General features: G+C 36.4%; 1 protein-coding gene across 3 annotated transcripts in view; it reads left to right on the forward strand.

Moving 5' to 3' along the window:
• MAP3K7 (mitogen-activated protein kinase kinase kinase 7) overlaps nucleotides 1–16,809 on the forward strand; it is a 34,335-nt gene that overhangs the window by 15,052 nt on the left and 2,474 nt on the right. Inside the window, exons 11-16 of one of the 3 annotated variants that reach the window (XM_008947024.1) lie at nucleotides 1,399–1,479; nucleotides 7,739–7,806; nucleotides 12,525–12,633; nucleotides 14,500–14,586; nucleotides 15,414–15,475; nucleotides 16,013–16,128. In XM_008947024.1, coding sequence (XP_008945272.1) covers nucleotides 1,399–1,479; nucleotides 7,739–7,806; nucleotides 12,525–12,633; nucleotides 14,500–14,586; nucleotides 15,414–15,475; nucleotides 16,013–16,128 — 523 coding nt within the window. Of the gene's footprint in view, nucleotides 1–1,365; nucleotides 1,480–7,492; nucleotides 7,528–7,738; nucleotides 7,807–12,524; nucleotides 12,634–14,499; nucleotides 14,587–15,413; nucleotides 15,476–16,012; nucleotides 16,129–16,809 lie in introns of those variants that run through there. The other 2 variants (XM_008947025.1, XM_008947026.1) reach the window with 2 other exon arrangements.

Consider the following 16,809-nt stretch of genomic DNA (forward strand, 5'->3'; position numbering starts at 1 on the left):
TGTAGCACATCTCACCCTGAATATTTCTGAAGGTTTCCTAACAGAGAAGGCAGCTATGTACTTAACCTGATAATAATAACATGCTGGTTTTAATTTAAAATATGTCAGGACTCACTCTGGTCGCTGACACTCTAAGTTTAAGAGTTAATTGTTGACATTAGTGAAAATAACCTGGCCCTTCTTTGTGTGAGTTTTAATTTTCCTGGTTTGTCTTCCTTAAGAACATTGCTGTGAACAGTAATTATTATTTCAGAATTTTCTAAGATTTTTTTTTTTCCTTATGATCATAGGGTTTCTTTTTCTTTAAACAAAAGTGTATTTTGAACATACTAGTTATTTTTATTTAAGAAATCACTTCAGGCAGTAGTGGACTACTAGAAAGGAGGTCCAACCCATCTGACCATAGCCTTTTCAAAAAGAGGTGAAACAGCACTGTATTGGTTTTGTTTTCTTTTTTAATTTGTTAAATGTGTGAAAGAGATAATATGCTGTGAACATGGAAAAAATTGTGTGGCTGGGTGAGAATTGGGCTGTTAAGAGTAAATCAGGTCAAGAATTATTTAATCTTCTTCTTCCATCTATCGCTAGATGAAGTGTAAGAGTAAATCAGATAATGCACATCAGCATCACTTACTAAATTTGAGATGGATATGCTGCAGTATTCCATCTTTGAAAGATGTATTCAGACTTTTCTCTAAATGGGAACTATTTATCTTAAACTACTGGAGCAGTAAAAAAAATATAAAAATCCTATGATCAGATATTATTCTAAGTGTATGTTTCTTGAACATCATTCAAAAATTAAGAGGCCGGTAGTGATAGCCAGTTTGAAAATAAAAAATGTTCACTAAAAGGACAAAAGAATGGAAGGCAGGAATGACTGTCAGGTATAGTTATAGTAAGCATTTTTTCAGAGACAGATTTCTTTTAAAAGGAGGCAACTTAAAGAAACATAAGTTCACAGATATTAATCTTGTTTCTAAAATAGTTTGTCCCCAACACTGAAGAGAAAGTGTTCTATAAATTCAGGCAGTCAGTAATTTATTTTTAATATACAGGTGATCTAAAATAATTTAATTTGTTCTCTGTTTGGATAATTACATTTGATTTTCCCTTCCTTGTTGCCATGCTGCTTTCTGTGTTTGACTTTTGTGTTGCTAACTATAACTAATTACACAGTGTTGTAATGACGGCTAGTTCTGCATTTTTTGCTTTTTAACAGTTGCTTTAATATGTGTAAGCATGAGTGGAAGGCAATGCAGTTTATTCTGCATGACACATTTTTGCATGACCTATAGTTTAACCAAGTTTATGAAAAATGCAATTTTAGGAATTTAATAATTTTGCTATTGCCTTTTTAGTGTTTTGCATGTGTATTGTATATGTGTATTTTTTCAGCCTATTCCAAGCCTAAACGAGGCCATCGTAAAACTGCTTCATTTGGCAACATTCTGGATGTCCCTGAGATCATCATACCAGGTATCGCAGACCAGGTGGACGGGTCAGTTGGTTAAGATGCCAGAATAATGATCAGACTGCTAAAAATACTTCTTGCTCCAGCTGCTCTAGGAGAAAAGTAGAAATAATCTCCATGATTTTCATAATGTCTTTGTAAAGAGGAGCATGGTATTTTAGTAAGCTTACCTCTATCAGTAAAGGATTCGATCTTCTAATTCAGATTTACTTTTATTGATAAAGGATTTTTTCCTTGATGATGTAGATGCTCAGATTCTTCTTAGAGAGCAAAACGATATATGCAGTCTTTTATAACAATCTCATTTGGTGACAGTGGACTTAAGTTGAAAAATTCCTGTCTAGGTAGTTGTCTTGCCCTGATCTCTTGTGCCTGTTTTTAATCTGATCATATATTAGTAAAACAAAAAAAAGCTTACATACAGAACTTTAAATCCACATGATACTCATTATTTTAAAAAATTAACACTTAATCTATGTAATTCTTATACTTCATTACACTTTTGTAGAGCTGAAATGTGTCTGCATGAGGTATTTCTGTTCTGTTTAAGTTAATGCAAACTCAAAGTATTAGAAGAAGCTTCTAACAGGAAGGAAATTGGTATAATCAGGCACAATAGGTGGTAATTTCAGTTGGGAATTTAATGAATAATTCTTACCTGTCACAAGTCTGTATTTAGTTAGCAACATATCGTTTTCATTTCCCATTCCTTTGTTGGCAATCAAAGTGGATTTCCTCCTTTCATTTCATAATCTTAAAAAGCCTAAAAATAAGTATCAGTCCCAAGCTGTGATAGGTGTACCATTAATAGTATGCAAGTCACTTCAAAGTGGTTTGTCAGAGGCAGGAGATGCAACTATAGTATTTACTGCTTAACTAGAGAGCCATCAAAAACTGTGGACCCCCTCCTCTAAATTTGTGTCACCCGAGGAATTTTGCTTGTAAATCTTCACGTTATTTGGTATTCTAAAGTTGGATGCAAAAGATTGAAAGAAACTTTTGTTCAAAACTAATAACTTCATTGAATTTTTAGTTTAAAAATACAGAATGTCAAAAGTAGATTCCAAAGAACAATGGCACTACCCATGGGAAGAAAGCCTATTTGGCATTAAGGCTAACAAATTGGCATAAAAGTTTACCAGTGTAGCTTTCCACTGTAAGTTCAAACAGTCCTGGCCTGTAATGACATAAGTGAAATCTTGAGAGAGCTAAGAAAGAGAAAGCGAAGAGATGTGCCAATTTTGCAGTCAGCACATGATGAGAGCCTGGTCTATAAGCTCTAGAAGCTTAGTACCTCTTGTCTGTGCACACTGTCTGCATGTAACAGCACTGAGCCTTCCAAAAAACTTGAAACTTTTAGAGCATAATTAAAAAGTCAGTGGAATAAAATGCCGTGTCATTTTCACAAAATAGATGGTACCAGTCTGTTGGCTTTACTTATTTAGCCAGAGGAATCCAACTCTATACTCTTCACCTGGACTATTTTAATTGAATTTGACAGGACGGGCACTCCAAGGTGAACTTGGAATAGATGTGAGAGAAATAGCAACCTGTAGAAATAAAAGAAAGTATTGCATTGGAGCAAGCATAGTAATGAATTATTTCAAATTTTACACTTAAGGTATTAAAGTCTTAAATGATAATGCAGTTCACTGTTAACGCTTTTATCAGAAGCAACTATTCATAAAGAGGAGGATTAGAGTTATCGCATAGGGTGAACTTTGTGGTGACTGTGGGGTAAAAAAAGAATAGAAATAGGGTAAAATCCAGGGTCATGCACTGTGGGCTGTAACACTAGTTTCAATCAGATGACATGGGACCATAGCAGATGCATGCAGATTAATCTCAGGCAGTTTTAAGCAGCTAACAACACAGTTGTGAGAAACTGTGAAATCTTAAAAGTTCCTTTTCAGGAAAGACAAAAAAGCCCTAATCCTATTTACAGGCCCTTGTTGATGTTTAATCAGGAATTCAACATAATATTTTGAGCAGCCATATAAAAGAAACATACACAAAATAATAGTAGGAAGAGCTACTAGGGTGGTGTGGCAAGTACAAAGAAGAATCTGAAAACATGGGGGGTTTTAGCACACAGAATGAAAACTGAGAAAGTAATAATGATTTTCTATCGATGAATCTGCAGCTAAAGACTAGGAGGAGTCTTAAGCTAAAAGACAGTATTGACACTATGGAAGAAACATGTAAATGGTCTGTAAATAAATCTGGGCTGTATATTGTAAGTTTTCTGGTTGTCAGAACAGCTTTCCCAGAAGAATCCCAAGGCCAGAAAAAGAAAAGGGATTAATCATTATCTGACAGGGACATGATCACCTGCTCAGTAAACTGATAATTTTTATCTGAGTATTTAAAGCAGTTATTCAAAAGTACCTTGCTCTGTTACTCTGTTAAAGGCAATGCAGTGTGGCCTCTTTCTCATCTCTTTCCTTTCCTTACACTCTCAGCACAAGGCTTTCAATCCTTGCCTCTTAACACACTTTTCTTCTACTAATGATACTTCCAAGACCCCCAAACTGTGACCTCCATCTCGATGCCACCACATTAGTTTCCTCAGCACTTCTGCCACGTACCCAGCTCCTCCAGACTTGCCTGGGCAACATTTAATTGGCCTCTGTCGTGGGCCAAGCAGCCTGTCCCTGTCCTCTGTGCTGCTACCTCGGGTTCTGCTGAGCACATGGTGAAGCAGCTGCTTGCCCGGGAGGGGAGGCACCATGCAGGCGTGTTACCATGAGTCAGCTGCTTTGGGGCAGGGCTATTTTAGAAGTATGAGTACTACATCTGCTATCATTGGGGGTTTTCGTAATGTATTGCCTCAGCTGCTTTTCACCTATGAACTGATGACACTACAGAGGTCATAAAATACAAATTTTTATCAATCGAAGGCAAGATGTTGGCAGAAGTAAAAGTTTTTAAAATGTATTTGCTCTTCTTTCTAAATAAGTTTAAATAAGGGTGAACAGAACTTTCATTTAAGATGCTGTTTTGCTCTACTAGATTAAAAAAACTTAAAAACTGATAAATGGATCTACGAATTTCTTTTTTGTATAACAACTTGGTAAATAAGTTTTCAGTGGTGGTATCCTGCAACCAGATAAACAAATGAAGTATCACTGTATTTTTTTTTTTCAATTTATGGTATATAGAATATAAAATATAAGTAATAAGTACCAACATTTTTTTATATATATATGAAAAATAAAAACCCTAGTAAGCACAAAAAGCTTAAGTAGCTATAGAATAGATCTTCAAGTATAGGTTGTAATATGATCAGGAAAAATAATCAGAACAGCATTTCAGTACAGACCATTCAAGCAGCATCTAGCAGATCCACCTTCAAGAGCAGCCTTTTCTTCACCAGCAACGTGAAGGCATCTCATGCATTCCATATAGCACGCGTGCATTTGGTTTTGTAATTTTTGTCAGCTGAAACTGTGCCACAGCATTAAGATTTTTATAGCATTGACACTGCATAAGTGATGGCCCAGGATAGACATTTTGTTGGGTGTCTTTAGAAAGTGGATAGGAATTATAGATGCTTTAGGTCTGTAATTTTTCCATCTACTTTTGAAACCAGTATAAGAGAATTCCCACACTTGTCTCCCCAGATCACTTCTATCTTCTGGAATTCAGACCAATGTTTTAACTTCTTTAAAATGTCTCAAGCACAGTTACATTCACTGATCATCCTGCACTGTGGGAGGTCTGGTGACTGTAAGGTGTACAAGGAAGAGAGAGTACTGGGCACAAATAAAGTGTAAAAGGAGACTTAAATAAAGGGCAAGAAGAGTTTGTAGCTGGTCTGGGTATTTGGCAGGGGGAAGGGTGCAGATGGGTGGTGCTCAACAGTAAAGTATGTGGGGCAGCAGGCAGTGGAATTGAATTTCGTTTTAAAAAATAAACAACAGTATGTGAAATGTTTTTTTCTGAAGCCAGGAATTATGTTTGTGATGTTTGATTTTTGATCTTAAAAGGCTGTAAACCACTGATATCCAGACACAATGCATCAAACTACTACTGTATATTAACTTCTGTGCATTTACAAATATCTTCATTTTTGTAATGAGAAAAATTCAGTTTTAAATTGATGTAGAAGAACGAACAACATCAAAACTGTGAGAGGAAAACAGAGGAGTAGTAGTGATCATTTCAAATAAAGAATATAGGTTGTATAGTATATTATTCAATTTAAATTTGTCATGAATCTGGAGCAATAAGTATTTGTTGATTTGTAGTCTGTTCTGCTTTGTCTAAGCTATTTGCCAGATGTCTGCAGTAGTTATACTAATTAAAATGGCATTGCCTAATAGAGCTTGCTCTTCCCTCATGCTACTAACTTGAAGATATTTCATTTAAAGGAACTCATTTATTACAACACAGTAATTTTGGCCCCTCTTTCTGCCCCAAGTAATCTTCTTTTCTTTCTTGCACCCCACCCTGATTATTTTAACTTTTTGGCAGCCATGTTCTAATACTTCAGCAACACATGTGCCAGGTTCTTTAAATTCACAAACGTTGCTAATCTGAAATGAGAATTTCAGATATTTTTGCAAGGCTATTTAAGCTGAGCTAATTTTATAACAGTGTTGTTGAATGAAACATGCACGTAATTTTGTACTGGTCGTGGGTGGATCGCCCATATCTTGAATATTGAGACAAGCTGTGGTAGTCAGATGAAGTATCCACAGCACAGAATTCCATTAAATATATAATTGTTTCTGTTAAGTGATTAGGTAGTGAAAAAGTTGACTGCAAATGAACAAGTTCAGAAATTTTGACATAGATTTGTCATTCACACAATCTCTAATATTGAAATATCAAACGTCATTTAGCCATTGTTGCTTAGGTAAGTATATACTTTTCCTGAATTTCAGAAGGAAAAGTTCAAGACCACACAAAAATTGCAATGTAAATTCAGTTGCAGTCAGAACGAAGAGTGTATACCTGTTCCAGAAACCTTGATTTTCTTATGTTTGTTTCTCATAGTACTTTCTGTAGAATTTAGACTATAAAATGTCATGACAAATGGGTGAAGTGACACTGAGAATTTTGTATTGCTGTTTTGTGCTGTGTTCTGACATGTCATAGTACCTATGTGTAATAGTTTACAATACCATTAACTGTATTGTTTAATAGTAAGTAGCCTTATGATTTTGTAGTAAATGTTACAAATCAAAACACCTGTCAAGATATGCTGTGGAGTCATATGGAAATGATACTGAATAAGTAGTATCTAAGAGGTTAAAAACGCAAAGCCTGTTACCGGGCTTTCAGTGAGCTGGGTTGGCTTTTGTATGCAAGGTCAGTGGGCAAGGGGCTGCCATGGGTGCAGGACATGTTTCAGATGCTCCCCTCTGGTAGAAAAGTTACGTAATGCTGAACTAAGAGCAAGAATTTTGAGCATTGTCAGCTGTTACTCGGGCGTTTTGGTGTTTCCTTTTGGACAGCTGACCTGCTCTCAAGAGACAGTATAAACAGTCATCGTAATAAAAATCAAAGTAGCCAGGGAGATTCCATTGCATAATCTCCTTTTATTTTTAAGGAGACTTTGTTTCCTGGAAATGCCTTTGATTGCGTGTCAGTGTTAAAAGTTAAACTGTTTTATGTAGCTGTCACTGGTGGATAATTGCTAACAGGTGGAAGGAGAGGAGGAAAAGATTACAGCGTTGTGCTCACTAGGTTGATGGTGAGATATGATTTAGCTGAACAGTGCCCTTTTCACACTTCTCAGAGCATGAGAATAGGACATAGTTTCATTTATCTGAAGGAGACAAAGACCAGAAGGAAGCACTTTCGCTTCTTAATTTTCATGAGGGGAGCAGCACGCAGGCAGAAGTCCTTGCTGCGGTCCTTGAGCACACCAAAGAGCAACAGGTTAAAGCTGGCAGCCTGTTATCTTCACAGTCTAGCTTTTAGAAATCCCCATAACGTAACGCACTTGAAATAGATGTCGTCATCAGCTCCTGCCCCAAGTACTAAGCCTGACCAAATACATGTGACAGAAGATGGTGGAGTAGAGTGCAGCAGCTATTCATGTGGTAGGAGTGGTTATTGTATTGGGGTGTACTTTTTGTTGACAGGCCAGCATGTTTTGAGTTAAAATTCTGCAGCTGTCTCTCTCTCCCCCCCTCCCTCACTTTCTCTCTGTGGATTTGTACAAATTCCAAGCTCCTCTGCCACAGTCGCACCCTTCTTACTTTGTTCTGAATAGATTTCACTGGTTTGTTTTTGTTCTGTTTTTTTTCCCAGCAGGAAACGGACAGCAGAGGCGCAGATCCATTCAAGATCTTAGTGTTGCTGGAACAGAGTCCAGTCAGGTAAAGTCGTTCTCATCTCTTCTCTATCTTACAGTACAGTCAACACTGAGTCTGTACAGGGAAACCGGTCTGGAAATCTTCTCCTTTGATGCTTTCATAAAAATTCTGTGGAAGCTTGTCAGACTGTAGTGTCATTTGTATTGCATTTAAATGAGATTCCATGATCTAATAATCTATGAATGAGCTCTAGATGGGAAGTGTTTTCTGTATAGCTCATGCAGCATTTGTCATTTTTATGGACGCATAGTTTTTGTGTACCACTTAATTTGGCTGAGGACAGATGCTGTGCAGGAAAGCCTTTTCACCTCTCTATATCTGGAAAGCAATTGTAATTACTATTTATGATTGTCTGAAGCAGTTATACATACATTAGACTCTGTATAAAAATAAAAAGCATATGCATCACTATTATAAATGTATTCATTACCAGTCTCTGAACCCTGGATAGTAACTTACAGTAGTATCTGTTAATTTCTTGTCAAAAGCTTGCAGGAGGTTGCTGTCACAAAGTTTAAAAAAATACTATCTCAATAAGATATTTTCTAATAGCATAGCTGCTTATCCAGTATTGTAAGTGCCATGGTAACAGACATGGTGGTATGCTATATAAAATTGAAATTAAACTGAGAACATGTTAAATGAGAAAAGTAAAGCTAGTGCTTCATTCAGTTGTGTTTCTTTTGTGTTTTTTAATTGCTTCACTGTCTGCTTCAGTAATTCACAGAGACTGTTTGGTCATTAGTGTCAGTTGATGATTTTGAGATCCCTAGTACTATTTGGATGTGGGAAATTGGAGCTTTGGATATTCTTGAGGTTAGATGGGTTTCAGTGTCACATTTCCATATTAAACAACTACTGCAGTAATCTAAAATAGGTGGTAATTTGGGGGGGGGATAGTTCTTGTGTCTGATAGTGTGCATATTGGAAATACAAGTGGAAGAACTACAATTATCTGCTTCTATCTTGCAATTTTTGGAAACTTTGTGATAAAATCCGGAAAACGTAATATTTTAGCAGGCATGAAAAGTGCACTTTGGAACAAATTTTTGCACTGTCCATGTAAATGAATAATGAATTTTCATCCTCTTTTTGGTGTGAGAAGAGATAGAAAAGTCTGCTGACACTAATGCTACCTTGGCATATGTATGTTTTGTATATTAAAAAAAAAAAAAATCAAAAACCACTGAAGAAAGCCAGCACAATGTAATTATGACAAAAGGCTTAAGATTACTCTTTATGGATTCTATAGCTTTAGGCGACACTGCCTTGACTTTTTATTTAAAATCTTGGAACTGCTGTCCATATAAGCAGTCTAGTAGCCAAAGCAGAAGAAACATCTGTGACTAGTGCAGCTCTGGTCAGTTGATCGTATGTCCCCATACGCACCATACCATATATAGATTATCCTCTCTAATGTGAAAATCCCCGTCCCCCTCCCTCCCTTCATTGCAAACATCTTCTTGCCTCGTTCCATTCTCCATCACACCCACCCTTCTTTGAGGAGAAGCCACCATGGCACTGTCAGCCTCCACTCCCACACCAGCCCTCGTAAGCCCCTATCCCACTCAAAACGGAAGGATTGCCACAGTGCCACATTTCTTTCTTTTTTTATTTTTTAACTATTCAACTGACATGGTAGAGCTGGTCAGAAATCTTTCTATTAAACATGTTTTTCCTGGAAAGTGCCGCTGCGTCAATAGAAAATTATTCTGTTGTAATGGGGTGTTTTTTAATCAGGAAGGATTTTCCACTTCAGAATAGAATTTTTGTGAAGGTGGAGAAAAACACAAGCCTTGATAATAATAAATATACTAAAGTTTGCGGTGCTTACCTGTAAGGGTAGACCAAGACTCTTTTCTCCCTGCTTAACTGCTATTTTAATCTGAACTTCATGTGTGTCTTATGATTGTATGTGTATTTTATTTCTGTGTACTGTTGGAAGAATTTTTTTTGTGGTTTGTATGGCTGGGGATTACTATTTTCATGTTGTTGAGACACTTGGGGCATTTTCCAGTATTGCTCTGACAGATGTTATCAACAGCAGACACAGCAATAGTGCTTCGCCAAATGATTTTACTGCTCACATGAGCAGTTTAGATAGGAAAACATGTTAAGCAGAGATTTTGGATAAGCTGTTGGAGCGGTTCAGTGTTGAGAAAGTGTTTAAATCTGATTTTTTCACAAATTTCTCTAGTGCTTGATAACCTTAGACGGGACCTTACTCAAAGTGACAGGAGCAGCACTGACACAACCTTCTCTGTGCAGTCAGATGCTACATTTCCATTTGTTTCCATCCATATACTCTTATGGCCTATACATTTTTCCACATAATGGGGTTTTTTTTTGCATTGAATTGTTTACTTTGGCTTTTCATTTCCCTGTGCGTGCATTTTAAAGCGTTGTGCTGTGCTGTCTCTTCAGCGCTACTGCTCTTACCTAAACACCTTTGTAACACAGAAGCAGATGTGCGGACTCTTAATTGCAGCCATAAAAACTTTTTGGGGCTTGAAGGAACACAGTGAGCCTGCTATTTACACTGAATACAGTCTTTACAGAGTTTGATACTTTATACAGGGACTGCGGAACATATTTGGCATAGTTACTAAAGAGCTGCAGGGTGTGCAGATGCCTAGCAAGGTATCTGTGTCCTTACCCATGCATCTTTTATTGGGTGAGTTGTTTTGGTACATCACCCTTCACAAAACTATTGGGATATCAAAACTGCAACTTATGCAACTTATTTTTTTTTAATAACTTTTTCTGGGCCTTCATAACTCTTAGAGTTTACTTTGGAATGGTGGAAAAAAAAAAGTACTGTATTGAACAGATGAGAAGCAACATCAGAATGTACATGCCCACAAGCATGCAAGCTGGGTGTGATAATTTGGGGGATCTGATATTACACAGATGAATCATTCTGTCCATGAGATCGTGAAATTAGTCACAGATACACTTTTTTTTTCTTCTTTTTCATGGTGAGATAAAATCCACATATGAGGAGACAGGCCTGGTGACGATGATTTCTTTAAATTTAATTGCCCATTTAAACTTATGGGGAGATTATTCCTCAAAGCACACCAGCTATTCAAGATGAGAAGTCTTTGAGAAACGGAAGCTAAGAAGCTAAAAATGCTGTGTGGGTTTGGCTACCTGGCACGTGTGGTTTGAGAGTAACCTGATAACAAGCCTGTTGAGTGTACTGAGGTACCTGGAGGAAACAAGGATGAAAGGGTAGGCTGCTACCCTTCCTGGCTGCACAGTCACTGGCTTGCCTGTCAGGGGGGCTGGTGTCCAACAAGCCTAAATTCTCTCTCTCAACACACACTCAAGGGCTGTAATCTAACAGGTGTTCAGTTCTGGGAATTTCCGTCAGACTTTGCAGTGCTTTTTAGATAGGCTTCAGATAAGAGTCCTTCATCTCTGTCTCTAGCAATTTTGTCTAAATAATGTTATCAAGGAAATTATTTTTTTTTCTGTTAATGAATGGAAACAGTCTGGTACAGCAAGCAATCTAGTGCAGCATTGAGCAGTTAATGTAACTAGAGTACTTCTCGGGTGCCCTTTGGTATCAGCTGTAGATACTCAGCAAATCTCTTTTTGCTTAAAGGACTTAGATGCTGTTAAGTGTTTGCTGTGTCTTCTGACCTTTCACATCAGCAGAGTGTGTTCATGATTCGTATCTGAGGACATGGACAGCAAGCAGTAAGCTTGGCAACTTAGACCTTACATAATGTCAACAAAGACTCCAACACAGAAGTTTTTTCAAAATGTCTGATGCTATCATCTTGACAATATCATCCATCAGATTATTTCTACAGTAGTTTGTTGACCTTTTTCTGACTACTAACATAAAACACTAGTAACAATAATAAAAATACAGGAGAAACATAGTGCAGTTGAAATAATACATACTTCAGTGTGTGGAATCTTGTTACCTTTTAGTTTGTTACTTGACTGAAATCCTGTCTTTAAGAAATGAAATTAAGATAGGATATTTGGAAATTAGTGTAATAAAGAGATAGTTTCCAGGTAATGTGTATTTGAGTGCTTCCTTTGAAATATAGGGACATTTAATGATTTTTTTTGTGATAAATTCCATCTTTTCTTTTTACTTCAGTTTGGTTTTTTTTCCTATAAAACCAGTGGGGTTTATAGTCTTAAATCCTTTACTGTGTTAATTTTATGTCAATGAGGGGATATATGAAATACAACTGTGTGTATGTGTACATATATATATTTTAAAAATTCTGGAAAAGGAGCTCAGTAGAATAATGAAGTGTGTATTATGTTTTTATGCTTTGGTAAATGAAAGGATTGGAGGAATCAAGCTGTATGTAAAGGAACTTCCTACAGAATTTTGATTTAGTTCTTAATCAGTTTTGCAAGAGAGAATGTACTCATAATTGCTTAAAGCACATTGTTCAGCATTACAAAAAGCAGTGCTGAATAGCTAAAGTATACCCATTTATTTTTATATGCTAAAGGTGGTTTATAAATGAGAATGAAACTATCCCTGCAACACATGTAAAGTTTATCAAGTTATCTGGAAAGCTTTCAGAGTAAAAGCTTGGGGAGGAGAGTATTTGAGAGTATTTTAGGTTCGGATTTCTTCACACTTATTTTTCTTTTTAATAGTGTGGGTTTTTTTTAAATGAATCCTTAAAAGAATCTTCGGTTAACTTTTCTTGTCTTTTTTTTTTTTTTTGTGGTCATTTCAGGAGAGTAGAAACAGCAGTAGATCATCTAGTCCTAGTGTGAGAATGATCACTACCTCGGGACCAACCTCTGAAAAGCCAACTCGTAATCCATGGACACCTGATGATGCAGGTAATCCTCTGCTCCTTAGTTAACCTTTTGCCTGCAAAAAATACCAAATATTTATTTGATTATGATATGGGATGTTTGTCTAGACATCAACAAAATTAAGCAGTGAGAGTCTGCTTAAATTAAGTCATTACACTACTGCTTTGTTTTGCACACTGCTTTAAGAACTTTTTTTATATGGATTATATTAAGTTACATAAACTTGTAAGCATTTTGGTTGTAAGAAAGTACTGAACATATGCATTGGTAGTAGTATGTAATGCAGATCTTTTATCACCAGTTTTTGACTGTAGTATGGTTTGGGGGATTTAGGGAAATAGAAATCTTAGAACATTTTAGTCTTGTGCATTTGTGTTATGAATGCACAGTTAAAGCTTTCATTGCTCTGATTTGTGAAATGAAATGCTATATAGGTGAGTATCATCAACTGGAATACATTAATTCTGGATTTTTATCTGTGTTGTAGTTTTGCATATGCAGAATGTATGTGTGCACATAATCTTACTTTTTTTAAATGAACTAACAAGTCTGTCTACAAAAGTGTTGTAAATACTTCTATGTAACATCACTGCTCTTTTGTTATGTAATAGGACTAAGAATGAACATAATTTAATAGTTTAATTTTAAAAATCATAATGCACTCCGTTATTAAAAAAAACAGTACTGGACTGCATGAAAACAATGGATCTCCACAAATTCCATTTTAGAATATAAATAAGAATTCATTTTTTTTTACCAAAATGTACATGTTGAATCTTAAACTCAGTCTCAAGCTCTTACCTCATAGTGCCTCAAATTCTGAAATCTTTTTTTTGTGATTCCTTTCATCTTTGATCAGACTCATTCATGCTTCTCCTGTAATCAACTGTAAAATGTAAACTCACATGTGGACTGAATCCTGCACAAGCATATATGTGCACACTTGTGTCATAACAAATATAAGGTGATTGTGTATGTAAGATTTGTACTTTTCTCCCCACCCCTACCCTGTATTTTAGTGGGAGGAGGGCAATGTACTCTTGTATTTTGCTTCTGTGCTTTCTTCTTTCTGTGTGGTCATTTTCCCTGATCACAGTGTACTTGTGGTCACTCATAATTTCTCAAAGCCTTTGCCCACTGCCACAGCCCACCCTATTTTGTGTTGCAGTGGTCTTGAGTTGCTTTAGGCAGTGAGTGCTTAATGGTAATTGCTGCTTCACATGGAAACAAGCTCTTGCCCCAGTAACAGTGCATTCAGAACTGGAAGTCTCTAATCATATGCCAGTGCAAAGACGGTTTGTCCCAAGTCTCTGGCCTTTAATACTGCACAGCACTAAAGTTAAAAGTCAGGTCTGTTTTCTGGCCCACAGAAATCCCTCGCCTTATACTCGGGTTAAATACAGAAGGTACCACGTGTATGTTTTTCCTTGTTACGTTTATGCAGTCCATGAACAAAGAATGGTTTGAATTTCTAGACAAAGAACTGATTTTAGTTTTCTGTAAAAGAGGGTATGTTTAAAAAAAAAATAAGAATTAAAATGAGGATGCAGCTGAATCTGGTCAATCACCAGAAAAGTTACAGTTCTGTGATACAGTGCTGAAGTGCTCAGGAACGTAACCTGAATATTTTGCATGTATTGATGTATTTGAAACATCGCAGGAATTCCTTTGCTTGTAGCAGTATTCCATATATGGCAATAGTGTAATGTAGGGAAAGACTTTTTATATTGCTCTTTTTTAAGTTGATGTGGTGATTAAGTTTCTGGTTTTAGGGTTGGGTTTACTTTCTTTTTCTTTCTTTTTTTTCTACCACCTTCTAGTTTCCTTACAAGCATACACTTAACCACTTTTTCTCCATTCCCACCCTCTTATTTCTGTTTCCTTTTGAAGCTGCTCTTGGAGATAGCATAGTCTTTGAGGGCAACACCTTAGTTTCTCTACCACGACTACTCTGTGGCAGGTGCTTTTGGGGTATGGGTAAGCAGCCCCTTTTTTTTCCCACCTACCCTCCTCCATATAATCCTCTAGTAGCAATAATGCAGCTATAAAATCAGTAGTTTCTCCATGTGTCATTACTCCTATGTCTCTTAATGCTTAACAGTAACCATGTGATCCCCAGATTATGGGCTACCAAAAGATAGGATCTCTAAGAATACAGAAACACGTTAAATCTGGAATGAAATTACTAGAGAAATCCAGAGTGATGGCAGTGTAAGGAGAGAGCAGCCAGGCCCAGGAGTTAGATTGGTTATTGGGTTCCTTGCTACCCACAAAGTATCTCTACAGAGCAAAGAAGATGCCCTAGAACATGTCGTGAGGAAGTTACTTACAGACCTCACTGGGAGCAGGTTTCAAAACTGAGCAGGAGGTTGTGCTTATTTTATTTTGGCAGAGCTGATTTGCACAGCTTCTAATTTTAAAATGATTAAATGCATGGGCTGGCTGGCTGATCCTTCATAAACAAGAATGAAATGACAAATTTTTTTATAAATAGAGAACACGATTGCAATCTATACAAAAATGGTATTTTTTAAATCTGTATGCTGTTACATGGCTTCTGGAAGTGTAGGATGTTAACCTTAATCTTTATTTCTTCTTAGTGTGATAGACCATACTTTTGGAGTTCTTAACTTTATAAGAAAACCAAAATGATTCATCTGCCTTGGGATTGGAATGCTGCTATTTCCATTTGCCTTTCCACATTCAGATTGCGTGTTGTGAGACGGTTTAGAATTCTTGGTTTTGTCCTGTAAGAATAGAATTAACTTTGAAAATAAATTTAAAGTTTCTTGGTATCGTTTCAGAGACCAATGGGTCAGATAACTCCATCCCTATGGCATATCTTACATTAGATCATCAGTTACAGGTAATAAATGCATACTTTATTAGATGATTTATCTTGCGTTTTATTCTCATGTGTGAATTTTGGGCTGCAAAATGTAGTGCAGCATATTCACCTGTGTTTATATTCTGTCTAAATTTTGACCAAGGGTAAAAAAATACATTATGTAATCTGAGATTGGTTGACTCACAATTTGATCAAGCTATTAAAAACAACCCCTGGTAAACATGATCCCTAAAAACAAATGCAAATTGAGTTTGACTGTCAGAGTAAGACTTTATTTTCTTGAGTGTTACTGAATTAAACTGTTGTATATACACTTTGCTGCTTGTGTGTGGGACTAAAGACTACTTTGATTTTTGTGACAGAGTATCAGATTAATAACTACAGATTTGAGGTTTGAGTCAACTTTGACATCCGTGCAGTAACATTTTCCAGGACATTTATTTTTAAAAGCTTACTGGTTTTTAAAAGATGTTATAAATACACCGCAGAGACATTCTAACACACTACATACTAAGATCAGTTCATTAGTTTTTTACATGTCTGATTTATTTTCAGCCTCTAGCACCATGCCCAAACTCCAAAGAATCTATGGCTGTGTTTGAACAGCACTGCAAAATGGCACAAGAGTACATGAAAGTTCAGACAGAAATTGCATTGCTGTTGCAAAGGAAGTAAGTGAATTTTTTTTTTTTTAACCTTTTCTGTTGTTCTGTATGTTTCTTTTACACGAAGTTAATTACCTGTGAATATTGCTTCTGGCTTTCTGAAGTAACATAGGCCATAATTATTTCCAGCCTTAATCTCAGAAAAGCTGAACTGCTCAGTATGGGTGAGATATTTAGAGCAAATAATTGAAAGTTTTAATGTCAAGACTCTTCTTCTGGACAAGTCCTACTTTAAAGTGTGTGGCACATCTATGCATGTAACATACTAGCAATGTTTGTTCTTACCATCCCAAGTGAAAGACCTGGACTCTTTAGGAACCTTGGAGTTCTGTTTCCAGTGCTGTCCAGTAAAAGATTTTCAGTTGTAATCTGTAGGTAATCACTTGGATAATGGATTATAGAGTTCTGAGTAATATGTCAGTATTACTTACTTGGCAGAGTTTTTATCTCACGTCTGACTTTTGTCAATCATTGCATTTACAACAGGATTATCAACATACATCTTGTGTTTTTCTAGGTTTTTTTTTTCCTGGGTTTAGGACCTAACACTTAGTTTTGGGAGAACAGAAATACACCTAATATGCCCAGGGGTGAACATATATCAAGTGCCACGATACAGTCAAGTGGAATGACTCACTCATACTCTTTGCAAACGTATGCAGGCAGCATAGGAAAACGAATGTATTT

Source organism: Merops nubicus, unplaced genomic scaffold (genome assembly GCF_000691845.1).
Source record: "Merops nubicus isolate BGI_N331 unplaced genomic scaffold, ASM69184v1 scaffold30769, whole genome shotgun sequence".
Taxonomy (NCBI): domain Eukaryota; kingdom Metazoa; phylum Chordata; class Aves; order Coraciiformes; family Meropidae; genus Merops; species Merops nubicus.